The sequence below is a fragment of the Octopus sinensis genome, linkage group LG10, assembly GCF_006345805.1.
Source record: "Octopus sinensis linkage group LG10, ASM634580v1, whole genome shotgun sequence".
NCBI classification, from domain to species: Eukaryota; Metazoa; Mollusca; class Cephalopoda; order Octopoda; family Octopodidae; genus Octopus; species Octopus sinensis.
In genome coordinates this window covers 65,573,226-65,592,176 of record NC_043006.1, presented here as the reverse complement: position 1 = coordinate 65,592,176, position 18,951 = coordinate 65,573,226, and the positions used below count along the sequence as shown (strand labels likewise).

General features: G+C 36.3%; 1 protein-coding gene across 14 annotated transcripts in view; it reads right to left on the bottom strand.

The window, feature by feature from the left end:
• Nucleotides 1-18,951, bottom strand: part of LOC115216341 (serine/threonine-protein kinase tousled-like 2) — a 393,881-nt gene that overhangs the window by 184,387 nt on the left and 190,543 nt on the right. For 12 of the 14 annotated variants that reach the window (XM_029785573.2, XM_029785584.2, XM_029785572.2 and 9 more), the window contains one exon: nucleotides 6,908-7,051. In XM_029785573.2, the coding sequence (XP_029641433.1) occupies nucleotides 6,908-7,051 (144 nt within the window). Of the gene's footprint in view, nucleotides 1-6,907; nucleotides 7,052-9,588; nucleotides 9,700-13,179; nucleotides 13,261-18,951 lie in introns of those variants that run through there. The other 2 variants (XM_036506747.1, XM_029785581.2) reach the window with 2 other exon arrangements.

The following is an 18,951-nucleotide window of genomic DNA, read 5'->3' as shown; positions in this document are numbered from 1 at the left end:
AAGAGCCGGTAACAGGAAGGGCATATGGCCATAGAAAATTTCCCTTGATATACTCCATCCAACTCATCATCATCAGCAGGAAGATTAGATCAGATGAGACACAGTTTAGATTTGTGTTTGATTGTGATACTTCTGATGCTCTCATCTCAAAGGGACAATTTCAAAAGTCTTTTGTAGCTTAGTATAAGACACTCTATTTCGTATCTGTTTATCTGAAAAAGGGCTTTGACATGGGACCACACTCTAAAACCAGATCTCTAAGAAAACTGGGTATAGATGAATGGCTTGCAAGAGGAGAGCAAGCTATGTACAGGGAAGCTAACAACTTGTATGACTGTGTGTGAGATGCATGATGCTGACAGGCTAGCATTGAACGGTTATTAAATTAGCTCACAGTACTAAGACAAGAAAATGTGACACTACAAACAGTGTTCAACTTGTGCAATAATTGAGAAACAGATGTCATCATCGCTGTGATGATGATGACGACGACAACGATGATGATGATGATGATGACAGAGATGATGATTATCTTACTATCTAACTGTGCAATCATTATAAACTTATCTATCAATATTATCATCCTTTATAATTTGTATTCTCTGTTGACAAAGGTTGGCCAGTTAGGCTGCATTTGACAGGTCAGAGGACAGTCAAGCTCCAAAGTTTGTCTTGGCATTATACAAATTAAGATGCCTATTGTGAGTTAACATAACTGCCATTAATCCAGAATTCTAACTTTCTGGAACTGTTTAGGCAATGTCACTACAGAACGTTCTTTTACTTCTTTATTTTCTACCTTGAGTTATGCAGTTGGAACTAGTTTTCTGTTACCTCTTTGTGATATCTTCTAACAGGTTTAGCTAATTTTTTCCTTTTCAACTTGCTGCATCTGGAGGAAAGGTTCAGCCCCCATAGCCTTTGCAGGCTCTTCTAGAGCAGCTGAAATTGATGCCATTAATAGTCCTTTTGAACTTTTATAAATCAATACATGAGGGGAAAGACTGGATTGAATTCCAGAGAGAAGATATTACAGTAAGGAGCGTAATAATAAATGCAAGGGACGGGATGTTAGATGTAACAAGGCCGATGAAGGGAAAAAAGACAAGTGGGTTAAGAATGCCTAGACTGAAGGCAATGGCATGTGTCTAACTAGCTCCAAGAAACAAAGTTCATTACAGTATTACTAAAAAAGGCAGAGAGAGAGGAAACAGTACAGCTCTGGGCCAGAAAAAGGAGTGTGGCTCTTTTGTAGATGTGGATTAGGATATCTGTATGTGCAGCAATAGCAGTCCTAGACGTAAGAGCAATACTCCATTGCGGACCTCAGCTGAGCTTTGAAGAGTATAAATAATTGTTGTAGGGTGAAGTATCATCTAAACTGGAAGGGAAGGGCCAGTTTTTAGAGGGTAGTCCTAGCTGTGCTAAGTATGTGCTTTTTCCAGGAAAGATCACGTGATAATTGGACTGATTGTGAGGACTCTTGGTTGAGTGCTGCTCATGAGAGAGAGGATGTGATGATGTTTTACAGATACCAGTGGTATTTGTGGGATTTTGTTATTGGAAGAGAGAGAGAGAGAATTGGCATATCTCTATAGGAGGGGGATTTTTGAAGTCTCTGGTAATGGAGTCAATGGGTTGGGCACATAGTGCTTTGGTTGTGAGGGGGGAGGATACATGTTTAGAGGCATGTTATGGAGGAATGAAGGGGAGTCTTATTCTTTAGCAAATACTACAAAGACACAGGTGCAGCTGTGTGGTTAAGAAGCTCGCTTCCCAACCTTGCAGTCTCGGGTTCAGTTCTACTGCATAACCAAGTGAAAATGCCTTCTATTATTGTCCTGGGCCAACGAGGACTGTAGCTTTATGAGTGGATTTGGTAAAGAAGCTTATCATATATATATATATATATATATATATATATATATATATATATATATATATATAGTTCAAGTTTACAGAAAACAGAAGATGAAGACAGGTGAGGGAACAACAAGCAGGTGTGTTAGTTTAATGCTCAGGAAGAATTAAAAAATCTTTGATGTTTTGAGCCTACACTCTTTGACAGAAAGGCCTGAGACATATATACATAAATACACACACATGCGCACACACGTGTGTGTGTGTCCCCTTGTCTTGACATCACATGATGGTTGTAAAGGAGCATCGCCATTATAATGGTAATGCTGTTTGTTTCTAGAGTTCAATGGAAAACCTGACTGGTAATAGAGAAACACTACCTTGCCTGGAAACAGGTGAGGGTTGACAACAGGATGGGCATCTGGCTAAAGAAAATCTGCCTCAACATATTCAGCCTGGCCAATGCAAGCATGGAAGACCAAATGTTCAATAATGATGATACACTAATGCATCAATGCAAGCATGGAAAACTGAACGTTAAAATGATGATGATGTACATGGAGAATAGCTGATGAAATAGCATTTTTTTGTTTACTTTCTGAGTGTAGAGCACTGGCTTTCAACCAGGGTCCATATAAGATTTTGCTGTTAAAATTTATGTGCAATAAATTTTTCATACTTCTACCATACAAAGTATTTTAATTCTTTATACAATTCCTAATATCTAATTATAAAATCAAAATGAGATTTGTTTAAACATCAAATGGCTATAGGGTTCCACCTGAGTAAAATAGGAACCAGAAGGGTTCATATGTAAAAAAATGGTTGAGCATTACTAGTCTAGAGGAAGAAGCACTGTCCATGGCCGTCTCCGGCCCAGTAGAAATTGACACTATTATTGTTCCTCTTGAACCTTTGCTAAATTAAACACCTGCACAAAAGACACGAGCAGGGAAGGAATGGATGTATAGTAATTAGTGAGGTGTCTGGGAGGTTGGACATAACAAGAATGATGAGAAGGAGAGACAAGCCAGGAAGAAATGTCAGTATAGAGGTGCATGAATACAGCAAACTCTGAGGAGCAGAGGCCATTATAGTAACAGTAAAAAAAGACAGAGAGGAAAGAGTATGTTTATTGTTTTCTTTTTTCCAATGTTTACATCATTTGTCAACAGACACAGACAGAACTACTTCTCTGTATGTAAGTGTAAGTTTGTGCCTTTTATTCTTGAATGATGTGAGAGTTGTAAATGAGTGTCACTGTCATACAAGCAGTGTTGTTCATTTCCACTACTCTGCAAAAACATGACTGGACATGGGGAAATATTACCTAGCATTGAAACAGGTGAGGGTTTGCGACACGAAGGACCTCCAGCTATAGAAAATCTGCCTCAACAAACTCTGTCCAACCCATGGAAACATGGAAAAGTGTACCCTAAAACAATGATGATGATGACAATGAAGATCAAATATGACAAGGAAAGAAAAGAATGTGAGGGCAAGCGGGCTGGTGAAGAGAATATAGAGCAGTAGTTCTCAAAGTGGGTGGTATTGCCTCCCTGGGGACTGGTAAGTTTCACGGGGGCATTGAAGAAAAGTAGTGCATTAATGGGGTAGCCAAAACAGGTGATTCATGTAAAAACAACAAAATAATGGGTTCATTAGGTTAAGTTTTATTTGTGAAATAGAGTTGTTTTGAATTTGCTTCAGAAAGGGGTCTATGTGATGGCTAGTTGGGGTGGGGGTGCTAAGAGTGTGGCCAGGGTGTCAAGGGGGTGGCAGCCTGAAAAGGTTTGGGAACCACTGATGTAGAGGATAGAGCAAATAACTTTTCTTTAGCTGAGAAAACAGCCTTAACATGTTACGTCTTCACCAAAATCAAGCTACAGACCCTTATCATGTTGGGGGAGCTGTGTGAAAGTCATATATTTCACAAGTTTAAGGACAGTAAGGCCAAATGAGGTTTTAGAATTAATGAAGCTGCTGACCCTACTGTAGATATTGAAAGTAGAACAGCTGGTGTTGAGTGCAGAATATCTATTATATTGTAGACTAATCGTAATGGACATAATATAAACGGATGCTGAATATGATGATGTATGTATGTGTTCTATTTATATCAGCTGGGAATAATGCTTCTTGTTTTTAGGGTATTTCTCTTTTAAAACAATTACTCTAATACTATTCAGGTGAAAAGATAATACATTTTGATTTTTACTGAACAAGTAATTCTGTAGGTTGAGGTAAATATGTTGGAGCAAACACTGGTCAAGGACTGGGATTTTCAGGTGTAAAAATGGCCCTTTAGTTTTAGAATTCTTAGGTTGTAATGTAAGTAGGTATTTCTGTGCATACGCGGTCGTTTGTTTCTTGGTATGTGTGCACACACATGCAACCTATGATGTGCACTGTTTTGTGTGATGTTTTGTAAAGCATTTAATTTTTGTTTGTTTGTTTTTCTATTAGTTGGCGAAGAGTTTGGAGCCCCTTTTTCGACTGGTTGGTGAAGAAAAGATTAGGGTACATTTTACTCATTTGAGAAACGCTTTCCACAGAAAACTTTCTATTAGGCACAGGCAAAAAGTTCCCACCTGGTTCTCAATCTCATCTGCACCAACCCCAAAATAAACTGCAAACCAACATTGGAGTGTTTAGATGATCACATAAACTGTTGGAAATAGTAGCTTAATCTCCTTCAAATCTCATCCTACAGTGTTAGCAAAGAAAGGACATATTGGACGATGTAGTCCTTTATCCCTCATACTACTAAAACTGATATACTTTAAATCATAGATTGTCAACATCAAATTATAAAACTTATAAAGCAGCACATCCTGCTTCATTACAAGCTGCATGTGTACAAGTACACATAGAGGTTCTAATTCCACAGATACTAACCTCATCATTTTATATTGCTTTCCATCCTGACATTGGCTGGCTGAGTTCCCACAGTCTGAGCCAGTTCTTATTTAGAGTTACTATCTTCCTAGGGGGCTCAAAGGACTATAATCTAACTTGTATGTTACATTTTTAGCATAACTACCCTTTGTAGCATCAATCACTTTACAGAATGCACTAGATGCATTTTATCATGACACCTATATACTAAGACACCTTGAAGTTACTACACACCTTTCTGTCAGACATTTGTATAATGAAAGATGACAATTCATATAGAATACATTAGAACTATGAATTTAGGTTTAAATCATTTCTAGACAACTTATAAAATTATAATCATTCAGGCTATTAACCTCATTGTTAGAGATTAAAGATTTCTAAGTATTTATATCATCATCATCATTTAACGTCCATTTTCCATGCAGGCATGGGTTGGATGGTCTGACACAGCTGAAGGGCCGTTCAGGTTCCATGTTCATTTTGATGGGGTTTCTATGGCTGGATGCCCTTCCTCACGCCAACCACTGTACTGTACTGGGTGTTTTACACAGCTCCAGTATGGGTGCTATTTACATGGCATTAGCACCTTCAAACCCGCAAGATTAGAGATACTCAGCTGGAGAGGGTTTCAGGAGATGAGTCTGTATGCAAGGGCAATCAGGCTTGTACTTAGTCTGACATTTCCCTCTACAATTAGAGATCAGCACCTCTTGGTGCAACTGTCTTCATTCATACACATTACATGGCCGTACCTGTGCAGTCTTCTCTATTGCATGTTATATCTGATGCTATGTACACCCAGTTTTACGCTGCAGTTATGGATTGGACAATTAGGCATGAACTGGCAAGCTTGGCATTGTTTCTATGCCAACTACTTCACAGAGTGTCCTGAGTACTTTTTATATGGCACTGACACTAGTGAAGTCACCAAGCAGCTTGCAAGAAAAGACCACCACAACTTATCAGAGAGTAGTATTGAGTGAAGTGGCTTTGCATCAGGAGATGGTGAAGATGTGTGAGAGTGTACTCTCAAGTTAAAGGAAGATGAATATAGAAGTGGTATGGATGGGTAAGTTCGTGGGTGTATTAGTGGTAAGTGGCAGACGTACAGAGATGGGTTATCTCCACTAAATTTCAATTGTTTTTATCTATGATCACTATAATGAGTTTTACTGATATCAAAACATGTGCTAGGAACCACTATTCTGAAATTAAAATTAATAACATTTTTGTATCTTAGGTCTCAAGAGCATTTAAACCTAAAATTCATGATGTGTTGGTAAACGTGGTGAGAGCTATGAAACCCTAGAGATTCACAAAATACTTAGTACAGTGGAGTGTATTGGTATGAAAAAATATGTTTAAATACCACCCACCTCTAAATGTCTTTCATGAGACAAACTTCTTGTATCATAAGATTAAGTAGATGAGAGATATTCAATACCTCTGGTGAAGACAACAGTTTAGCATTGATGTACCTGCATGAATTGGTACTCATTCCAAAGAACTAAATAAACCAAAATAGTGGCAAAATGAAATTCTCTGTTCAGAATTCTGTGAGTGAACTGATGATGACTGACCTTTTATCCACAGGGCCTTCTCATTCCTACTGTTTATATTGAAGGGAGAGAGAGAGACAAATACATCTGCTGGATGGGATACTAAGCTACAACCATCACGGTAGCATGTACCGTGCTTTAGCTAATTATTTTATATAGGCTGTCACAAGCAGAAAGACAACAGACACTGTCTGGACCCTCCCAGTGGAGCAGCAAGGATGTGACAGCTGGAGAAAAGGATGCAGCAGTACTAAGTAAGTGAACGTTGCCAGCTGAGTAAACTGTGGCACCATGTAAGGAAATGTTTTGCTTAAGGACACAATACACTGCCCTGTCCAAGAATTGAACCCATGGCATTTATGATTATGAACCCCGAGACCCTTACCACTAGGCCATGCTGTACTGTATTACTAACTGCTGCGGAATAAACTAAAATAAAGACAAGCCTTGTTCACAGATACAAAATCCGCTTCAGTAATTAGTTTAACCATTTTGTTTCTGCATTGTTTTGAATGTGTGTACAGTGAAAAGGATGATAGATCATAAAAATAAAACAAAGGAATGAAATAAAACATGCTTCATCTTACATCATCATCTTTGAGTTCTATAGATCCCGTACTCAGATTGGAGTTGTTATCCAAATGAGATACATGTGGATTGTGTTGTATTTGTGTTACCGGTGTAGCCTGTGGTTGTGATTGTGTCTGGCCATGTTGGTTTAGTGGCTGAAACTGAAACAGAAAGGAAAAAAAAAATGGTTTAAGCAATGCAAATTGTTTTCATATAGAGACAACAACAGTAACATACATAAATGTGAGGGTATGTAGCTGAGGAAAGTTAGTTCTGATAGACTGATGAAACAAAAAGGACCAAAATCAAAAAAACCACATATGTGTGTAGCATACATTTGGGAAAAACTTAGTTCATCTAAGTAAAATCTCTCACAACAACCAAAATATATAAATGTGGATGTGTGTTTGTGTGTATTCTCATCTACTGATGACTGCTGGGTAGATTGCCAACCATCCAGGTACTACTGTCAAACATCGGTATGGATTAAATAGTAAAGTTTCTAAATATACACACATGCATGGATAAAGTCTCTACATGATCACTCAACTTGTTAGAAATAGCAACCACACCTCCCTTAAATCAGGTCTTCCCATATTAAAAGAAAAATGATGCACTGAACAAAGTAATAAGGTCATCCAATTAGAATCCAAGCTGCCCTTTGACTTCATAAAGTAAAAACATTTTAACTTTCTTTTAAGAAAAAAGTACAAATGACGAGACAATATACATACATACATACATTACACACACACACATATATATATATATATATATATATAACAGCAAGTCATACTTGGTGGCATTGCTTCTAAGGTTAATGGTAAAGAAAGAATTTTCTTGAGGTAAATGAATGGTTCACTGATTCAAAACTGAAAAAATTATAATTATTTCACTAGTTGCAACAGCTCAAATATTTCACACCAGGATGAAACTTGTAGTCATTCTGAGGCCCTGAACCTTCCAACTGCATTATATATATGCAGTAGTATATACACTATTAAAGGAAGGAAAACATTCAGTAAAGAATTATTCTAAAAGAAAAACTTGAAAAAAAAAATCAAACGCCTTATTTGACCCTTCAACCTAGAGTACAAAAGCTATGTCCAACACCACCACCATCTCTACAAAGAAAGAAATCATCCAAAATGACAATGCAACTTTGTTGTAGAATGAAGTTCACTATGCTATTAAATGAATTCATTATCACAGTAATTAATAAACATTGTTACCATTATTAAGTTCTAGAATCTTAAGAAATTCTCTCTGCCACTTCTACTGACATGATGATAACCTGACAAGAAGGAATGCTGGACACTTTTAAACCATCCAGTCCAGTGTCTCACAAATAATATTTAATTTGTCCTTCTATCTTTCCAAGGTTAATAATAAGTACCAGTAATACATAAGGCTATTTTTTACTCTACCTAGTCTCTTGCAAACTGAGCCCACTGCCTACCAAAATAGTCATTTTTTTTTTTTTTTTGTAGTTTTGTGTCTTAGTAATTATTTACTATTATAATTATTACATTCTCAGTTCAAATCCCACAGGAGTTTATTTTGCTTTAAGGATCAATTTAACAAGAATTAGTGACCAAAATTTAACCAACTATACCCCCGCCCTTCAAAAATTTGTGGCCCTATGCCTGCCATACATCTTTGTTGTTGTTGCTATTGTTGTTGTTATTATTATTATTATTATTATCATCATCATTATTTAATTAAAACTTTGATGCTAGAGCCTGTGTTCCTCCCTCAACCTGCTACAAATTTCAGCCTAATCTCCTTCAACCTACTATCGTCTTAAAAGGAAAAAAAAGAATGCATTGTACATGAATTTGGATGCACTGACTGATAAAAAAAAAAGGATGGTCATGAATGGAACGCCTTTGATCATAGGTATATTTGGACTAAATCACAACGGTAACTTTGTTAACACTCTAGAAAAGCATGACTGACATAATATTTTACATCGTTAAAACAACAAAACGAAAATGATCGCCGCAATCAGCCGATCGGTGTTTATAACAATAAGGATGATAATAATAATAATAACGGGGGAAAAAGGAAAGAAGGGTGCTTGTGCCTACGAAATCAAAATCATGATCATTTGGGGAATCGATGGTGAAGAGTTAAAAGCTCAAACCAATTGAATTCATTACTCAATTTTGCTGCATTAAATGCAGTGAGATTGAGTAACGAGGTATGAACATCACAACATCTCGTTTTACTTCCAACCCACCAAAATTATGATTCCATACATCGTTATTATTAGCAATCAATATTACAATCGACATCATCATCATCAACATCAGCATCATCACCACCACAATTATCATGTTTCTTTCGAATTTACTTCCAGTTATCCGCTTTAACATGACACTAACCTACGTAAAAGTTCATTGTTTTATTGCCACCGTAACATAAATTCAAGAAAGAAAAAATAGACACACAAACATAAACCGAGTTAATATTTTTTTTAAAGAAAAAAATGAAAAAAAAATAAAAACTATTACAACAAACACACACACTCACACATATAAAAGACTTGAAGAGCAATTAATTAACAATGGACCGAAGTGATGGCTTTTCTGTATGTGATTGACTGCTACGAATGGTCAACCACATCTCTATCAACCTCTCTTTCACGCACATTAAACACACGAATACACCAATCTCTATACAAGACCCATGGTACCTCAACCTGCTCTGATACTCTGGCACTGAGAAGAATCTCTGGTTTTGAGAACTCATGGTTCCAGTCAGGGACAGCCATCACCACTAACCACAAATCGCGGTTATCTAGAGGGATCGTTCCGTGATTGTATTTCCCTGACAGACAGGAGACACACACAAACACACGAACACATAGTCACACATATACATACATACGTTCGTATATACGAACTCGATCACCCAAATGTTTTACACCGAGTAAAATATATGGCAACTGGAATCATAGTTCATTATTTATTTAACGATTTGCCAATGTCAAAGAAAACTTTAGTTTACAAAAGACGGTGGCTAACAGACCATAGTTCCAATGGGGGACAGACATCAACAGCACACCGGGATTGCTCCCGTACCTACGGGGACCGTTCAGTTGTTTGTCCTGACTGCAGGATAGACGACGAACGGACGCAATCACGCACGCACTTACACACACAGACAAACACTTATAGAGACACACACACGTATAAACACATAGTAACTTAAATGCACACATACATATATATACACAGAAATTCCTAGATTAGAACTACAGCCATCTTTAATACAGTTTAGGGTTTATTTCGACTAACGTAAAATACCTTTCGTTTAATACACTAGAATTCATTAGATCGACTCAAAACTAAAGAATATTATCATCATCAACATCGTTAACATTATTAGGTATGACCATTATGCAACTGATAATAAAAAAAACTACTACTATCATTACATGTATTGTAGTAGTGGTTGAGGGTGGTGTAGCGAATAGGTAAAGCTCCCGGCGAACCATAATCGCTACCTGATTTCTATTGTTTTTAATTTCACGAAGATAAAGTAACAAATGCAGAAAGGCATAACTATCACGTCTCGTCGTAATACCTCCTCGTCCAACTCTGTCATTCTAAAGAAATCATTAAGGCTGATTGTCAAATCTCGGCGGTTGAGAAACAGGAGTCGCGGTTTCGATTGTCAATGAAGAACCGCTATCGTGTTTCAATTCCGCTTTTGATTAAAATAAAAGAAAATGAAATGAAAAAGGCGTGGACGGTCAAAACTCCATTTATTCTCTTCGCAAATAAATAAAAGTTTTCCATGTGAAAAAAATTTTTTTTTTTACCATTATTACAAGTTATAACAGTTTGCTGATTCATGTATCACGTTCAAATCTCGCCGGGTTTAACCTCACCTCGGGACCAATTTAATTCAATATATAGCAACACAAAGGTGATTTTCTGTGAAGTTTCCTCTTCGTTTTATCTCTCATTTTATAAATTTATGAGTTTTGTAAAACATATTAGATTTGGACCAACCATAATAATAATAATAATAATAATAATATTATTATTATTATTATTATTATTAAGGTGCGGTAAAAGAATCAAAAGGGCCGATATATTTTAGTGAGGTGTCTTTATGTTCTGAGTTCAAACCCTGCCTGTACCGTTCATCTTCCAGGGATCAATAAAATAGGTAGCGGGATCGATTAATTCGATTATACCACCACTTCCCTGAGAAAATCGTGGTGTGCATATATATATATATATATATAATGCCATCGTTATTATTAGTAGTAGCAGATTTATGAAAGATGGGGGTGAGAGCGGTTGAATTGAAGAGTGACATACTCAGTCAGTCATCCTGTCTTGTACGCTAATTTTATTTCTTTGTAACCGTGTGAGGAAGTAGGTGGGGCGATTTATCAATTTACTTAAATTTTCCTATAAACGTTATTCTTAAGACATTCGAGGACCTTTATATCTTTTTTTTTTTCAAGAGAAAAAAAAAACAATTAAAAAAATACAACAAAAATTACGAGAAAAAATAACGACTTCTTCCGGAAATCTTTGTTTCGATTGCTGTAACATCTTTTTTTTTTTATAGCACTGCCCTTGTGGCAAATCTAGAATTATAACACTAAAACACTTCCATAGTTATCTATCGGTGTCTCACCAATATTTCGGTGGAACACGTTAAGTCAAAGTTACCTCCCTTACCACCCGCTTCTTTTTCACCGCGTCGTCGTCGTCGTAGTGGAGAGAACGTGTTGTTTACCTTATAAACTGCAACACAACATTAGGAATTAAATTAATTTTTAAAAACTCTACCTTTAGAAAGGATTTGCTAGATGAACGGTTTTGATGTGAAACAGAAAGAAATGTCAGTAGCTGCTGAAATTAAAATAATTTGTGACAAAAAAAAAAAAATTGTTTATGCAAAGACGGTTATGTACTCGCTAGAGTATTTAACACAAAAAAAGCTGAAATCTACAATGGAAATTACTGTCCTAAATATATAAAGATCTTAAATTTCTTGCAACCACTTAAGTATTTCAAATTTTCGACACCGAATCCGATTTTCATCATCAGCATTTTTTTTTTTTTTTCAACAAAATAATCAGGTGAAAATTTAAAATATTTTCAGTGGTTGGCAGAAATTCAAAAATATCCAAATATACATATATGTATATCCACATATGATTAAATACTATATTACTTGTGTTTTATTGAAGAAGGGAAGAAAAAGAAAGTGAAGATCTCGTGTTTGTACTATTTACATGGTGAATGAAAACAGGAAGTGAGGTTTGTAACCTATATCAATCTACTTCCGGTTCATATTTGTCAGCCGTTTCGCTTGTTTAGCAAAGCCGTGTTTTTATCGTCGCTCCATCGGCATGAAACATTCAAAATAAATAAAGAAGAAAAAATCAAATGCAGAGTTGTGAACATCGTTTATTACTTTCGTTTCAAAAAATAAAGCTATATTAGATAATTACTGTTTATTTTTTTTAACAGTCGGCTCCGCAACAAATGTAAATAGTTGATTTGATCAATTTTTCTTGTCTGTCTATCATTGAAAAAAACTGGGTTAGGGCCGGTATGGATGTTAAATGTTGACAATAGAGATATAAATACCTCCCCCAACACGATTCCTATATAACAATATCGAAAATTTTATGTGGTAGAGAAATAAAACAATGTTGTTACTGAGTAAATAAGAATTATTTGCAAAACAACTTCAGGCGGAGGTGGTGACGATACAAAAAGAGAAGAGAAAATATTTTAACGTATTATTTGATCGCTGAAAGTGAATTATCCTTAGATAAGAAATAGTAATATGGCTGAGAATTCGTATAGTACGTATTCTGTATCAAATTCCAACAGAATATTTTGTTGTAAAAATTTAAATATCGATAGAATTATGAATTATAACAGCATGTAAAAACTTAGATGAAATATAAAAGGAATTTCTAACATATTTATAAAGTAAAGGTATCGTCGATGGAATTTATCGAAGTACTTTTGACTCGGTGTTTCTCAGAGAAAGGCTACTTGGAAGCCGTTGAAAACTGAAAAGAGGCGGACAAACTGCCATGTTTAATAAGATTGAAACAGTCCAAAATGTACACCTGTACAATACCATGGTGAAGGAAAACGAATTAAATAAATACAAAATCTTTGGTCTTGTCATTAACAAACAGGGTTGCAAAAAATTCAACTGACATTGGGAGGTGACTGATATTTGTCAATGTGAGAATCATGGGCAAACTGCATCCGCAGGACACCTAACGAAAAATTACCTTGAATTTTTTTTTCTTTTCTTTTCTTAAGTAGTGTTGCTCGTTTAATGATGTATTATTTCTCATGCGGCCCGCATCTTATTAAAGATTGCCTGCGCCTGATCTAGGCAGGAAAGGGGAGATCGTCCCTAGAGGAACTTCAAATAAAAGGCACCTAGAGCCAAATATTGCGATAAGTTTCGCAACTGATCCCTTTTCTGTAAATCAAGATTTCTTTTTATTTTCATATATAACATATAAACATGTACATCTATTAGAACATTGTCATTTTATAAGATTTTGCAGGCAAATTTTTAAATGAACATTTATTTACATGAAAGAAAATTACCGGAAAACTTTCGTCTAATTCTTCCAAATCTCTGTTAAAACTGTATTGAAACCATTTGTGGGGAATTTTTTTTTATCACAAAGGCTTAAGTCGATTTAATCTTTATCATTGCCTGTCTCCAAACTAAATTTTAACTTTGAACAGAAAATGATAATAATTAACCTAGGAAAGATGTGATATATATTGAAAATGTCTCCCAATTATACTTTTATTTACTACATTCTACCACTTTCGCACAACTTTGTGTCAAATTCTCCCTATTATTCCACTATTTACTTTCACCTTCGACCATTTTTGTCACATTCTATCTATTTATTGGAGCAGTGCCACAACACTGCCCTCGTAAATATACCAAGATCTATTATGTTATAATTCCGCCACAAAGAATGCTGACCAGCAATCCATAAAACATCCTCATAAAAGTTGCAGGACAATCCAGTCTTTTGAGAGCAACAAAGTGATAGCAATATATAAAATTAAATTACTCCACTCTCTCATAAGCTAAGGAGAAAGAAAAGTTCTTGTTTCTCCAAAAGATGACATTATCTAGAAGATCGGAAGTACTTCTCCCAACAGTATACTAATATCAAAAACTTTACACTTTACCAGTGATGTGAAGTTGGTAATGGCGGAGCCTCCACGTGGTTGTTTAATCTACAAGAAATAGCAGTCAAATCTCTCTCGAACTTTGACATATTGAACTATTTAGCATGTACACACACATCACCATCACCATCCGTTTCCCATGCTGGCATGGGTTGGACAGTTGGCAAGCCTGTGAGCTGCACCAGGTTCCAGTTACCTGTTTTAGCATGATTTCTATGGCTGGATGCACTTCCTAATACCAACCGCTTTACAGAGTGTACTGGATACATTTTATGTAGCACTAGCACAGGAGCTTTTTATGTGGCACCAGCACAGGTGCTTTATATCAGGGTCGCAGCTGCCACAGCTCAATTGATTTTGATCTAGGTTTGCTTAGGTCATAGCTGACCTGTGGCCAAACAACAACTATAAGTATCCATAGAAATACTTAGTGATGGAGGGACTGGAGGTTAGAATTTCAAGTGCCAGCTACAGAATTTGATCCTCAGAAGTAGTTGGTCAAAGAGCCAAACTTGCCGTCTTCAATTTGATAATTGTGCCTTTGCTCATCTTTGGTCATGAATGTCAGGCAATGATAGCAAATACAGGAAGTAGGAACTCTGGAGCAATGTTACTCAACAGGATGCATAGCTCAGTAATCAGGATGTCTCTGGGTTGAGCTGCTACTTCTTCGAAAGGTCACAGCTCTGGTATTATGGACATGCAATTAGAATGCCATCCCAAAGAATCACCACAGAAGTGGTTATATAAGTGCAGGAGTGGCTGTGTGGTAAGAAGCTTGCTTCCCAACTGCACATGTCAGTGTTTTTCTTTGCACTGAGAGAGGTTGTGATGCTGGTTTGCAGCATGGCGAATTAAGTGAAGCACAACTGCAAGGTAAGACTTTTGTTCTTTGGGGTTCAGTGAAGGTCTGTTGTTTAATTTTTTTTTTTTTTTTCAAGCAAGAAATCCTCACTGAATTCCGGGCATTTGTCTGCCTGCAATTGGGCATAAGTATCTCACTTAGCGGTGAGAAGCAAGTTCTTTTGGGGGTGTATCCCGCCTCCAAAAATTGTGAACTGTGAATTTTGTTCCTGTTGCTGTTCTGGATTACTAGTGGCCAGAGAATTCTGGGCATTGTTTTGGGGGCGAATCCCGCATCCAAAATTTTGTGACTTTGTTCCTGTTGCAGTGTGGCTACTAGTTAGGCCTGGAGTACATAAGTGGCCGGAAAATTTTGTGCAGTGGGACTGAACCTGGAACCATGTGTTTGGGAAGTAAACGTCTTACCACACTGTAACTCCTGCACCTATATATATATATATATATATATATATATAATATATATATATATATATATATATATATATATATTATATATATATATATATATATATATATATATATATATATATATATATATGTATGTATGTATTTGTGTCTGTTTGTCATCCCACCATTGTTTGACTAAAGGTGCATGACTGAAACAAGTAAATGAGTAAAGATGGACTTTTCAAGCAAAAGATCTATGGATAGATCAAGAACAAGATCTATGGATAGATCAAGAACAAGATGGCTGGATATCTACTCTCAGCTGGTCAGGACTGGGAAACCACCCAGAAAGAGTATATGACAATTACTACTGATAGGGCCATGTGAAGGTGGTGCCTCTATTCACATGTGTGTCTTTGTCTTTGTCCCTCACCATTACTTGGCAACCAGTGTAGGTTTACTTATGTCCCTGCAACTTACCAGTTCAGCAAAACGGGGTTGATAGGATAAATACTGGGGTCGAATCATTAAAACAAAAATTCTTCAAGACAGTGCTCCAGCATGGCCACAGTCTATAGACTGGAACAAGTAAAAGATGCTGAGGAGGCTACGTAGTTAATTCGATGCTTTAATTTAATGACGGCTTGTAAAATGTTCTTTCTGTGTTATTCAGATGAGGATATGCAGTATCAATGACCTTCATAGATCTTCCTGGACTGATGCAATTCTTATGATCAAATGCCCAGTTTACACATTGGCAGGAAATGCCTTTGTGCTTTGAGTGGATTTCAAAATACTCAAGAATTTTCAGAGGAGTGGATGGAGCTTTGTAACAAACATTTTAATATATTTTGCAGACAATTAGTGGTTGTCTTGATACTTAAACACAAAAACATATTAGTTTGTTACTGTATTTGGTTTGCAAGATTATTGATGTGAATTCATGTGTTCAGACAAATTTTGTTGTGTCTTGAAAAGGTCATTGCACCAATATTAACAATAACACAAGCACTGGTTCAAAATCACTTCTTTATTGTTAGTCAATTGGTTAAATATTTAACTAATTGATTGTTTGTTTAATGTGCCAGTGAAACAATCAAATATTTACACTTTTTTTTTCATTTGACTGAGGCCATGCTGGAGCATTGCCTTTAGTCGAACAAATCGATTATAGGTCTTATTCTTTGTAAGACTGGTACTTATTCTATTGGTGTCTTTTGCCGAACCACTAAGTTACAGGGACATAAACACACCAACATCGGTTGTCAAGCGATGGTGGGGGTACAAACCACATACACACACACACACACATATATATATATATATATACAACAGTCTTCTTTCAGTTTCCATCTACCAAATCCACTCACAAGGTTTTGATTGGCCCAGGGCTATAGCAGAAAACACTTGCCCAAGGTGCCATGCAATAAGACTAAACCCAAAACTATGTGCTTGGTAAGCAAGCTTATTACCATACAGCCATGCCAGACCTGCATGCCTACATAATTCAAAGAGGTACACTTTGTTCATTTTTCTTTAATATACACGCACACACACACACACTCTCTCTCTCTCTCTCTCTCCCTCCCTCACTCTTTCTCTCCGCAATAGATGCAAACACACCTTTCTCAAAGCAATGTGTAGAAAGAAATTTTCTTTCCAGGAAGTGGCAAAAATTTTAAACTTTGTTTCAGCAATGTATGCCATGAAGATGACCAAGAAGGGTGGAAAATTCCCCCGTACGTCCTCCTCCCCTTTCAAAGAAGAAAAAAGCATACACACAACTACTTCAATAAACAACACAAAAGAAAATCTCCAAGACAAAAGAGCTGAAACTGAGGGTGGGTGGGGAGTGATAAAGCAAAAACAAAACAAACAAAAGGCTGGAAATTTTGAGGGGAGGGGCTAAGTTGATTACAGCAACCCAGTTTTTAACTGATACTTATTTTATTGACCCTGAAAAGATGAAAGTAAAGTTGGACTAGTCAATTACATTGACCCCAGTGTTTCACCAGTACTTAATTTATCAACCCTGAAAGGATGAAAAGATAGTCAACCTCAGCAGAATTTGAACTCAGAATATAGCAACGAGTAAAATACCGCTAAGTATTTCGCCCAACGTGCTAACAATTCTGCCAGCTCGCTGCCTTAATAATAATAATAATAATAATAATAATAAATGATCCTTTCTACTAAAGGCACACGCTCTGAAATTTGGGAAGAAGGGACTAGTCAATTACATCGACCCACAGTACGCAACTGGTATTTCATTTATTGACCCTGAAAGGATGAAAGAAAGGCAAAGTCGATCTCAGCGGAATTTCCTGCTCCAAATAATAATAATAATAATAATAATAAACTCCTGTAAGGGAGAGAAAGAAGGCAAGAGAGAACAATCTATTCAATTTTCCAAAAGATGTGGAACATTCAAGTTTCCAATTGCTTTAATTGACAATTTTCAGGAAGGGACAAGAATCAAACACACACATGCATACATACTCTCTCTCTCTCTCTTTACCGCTTTCTATTGATACTCTGGTCTTCATCACTAAAAAACAAAACAAAAAAAACTTCTGCAGTGCAATAAAGAAAGAAATGTTAAACAGTAAAAAGGAGACCAATCACATCTCACTGTTGATGGCCAGAAAGCAAACATCACAGTGAATGCCAACTTTTTTTAACAGAAACCTATGACATCAGTGAGAGTAAATTGGTTGAATTTTTGTTTTTGTTACTATCACCTCAACTTGACCTTATATGAGGAGGAGGCGATGAGAAGAGAAGATGATAGAGAGAGGGAAGAAGAGAGAGAACCAAGAAAAATAAACACAGATTACAAATACAATGAGAATACAAATACACACATTTCTCTCTCTATATATATATCCACATAGACTCACATACAAACATATGCATCAATATACAGACATCAATATATAGGCACACACACACACACACACACACTCACATGTCAACTGATACCTTGAAATTTAGGTACAAATATACTTAAGTCTGAAACAGAAAAGTATAGTTTGGCAAAACCACTTTACAGACAAAAGAGAGGGAGAGAGAGAGGGGCAAAGAAAGATATGGTGAAAGATCTAGAACAAATTTAAGAAATTTGGTTCAATAAGTGTTTTTTTTTTGTTTTATGTTGTTGTTTTTTTTACATCTTCACAAACCTGCAGAACTAACAAATACCCTATTTTCCAGCATACAAGTTGACTGTTTCAGACCAAAATTTACATCCCCCAAAAAGGTAGATTGATTTATACACTAAGATGGCTTTAGCAGACCAAAAATTCCATGTGAACTGCAGAAAGATATAAAAAGCTTGCAAGGATGTGTGAATGTTTACTATATACTACATCGACTTCTATGCTGGAAAATATGGTACATCTATGAGAATGCTGAACATGCTAGAAACATCAGCCAAATACTCTTCATAAAACGGACACATTAGATAATGTAGTACTGGCTATAAAAATAAATGGAATGGGCAGAGCTGGAACTTTCTTTGAGCAGAGATTTGCTTTGGACTACACAGACAATAACCTATATTGGAAGGATAATGATTGTGTATCACT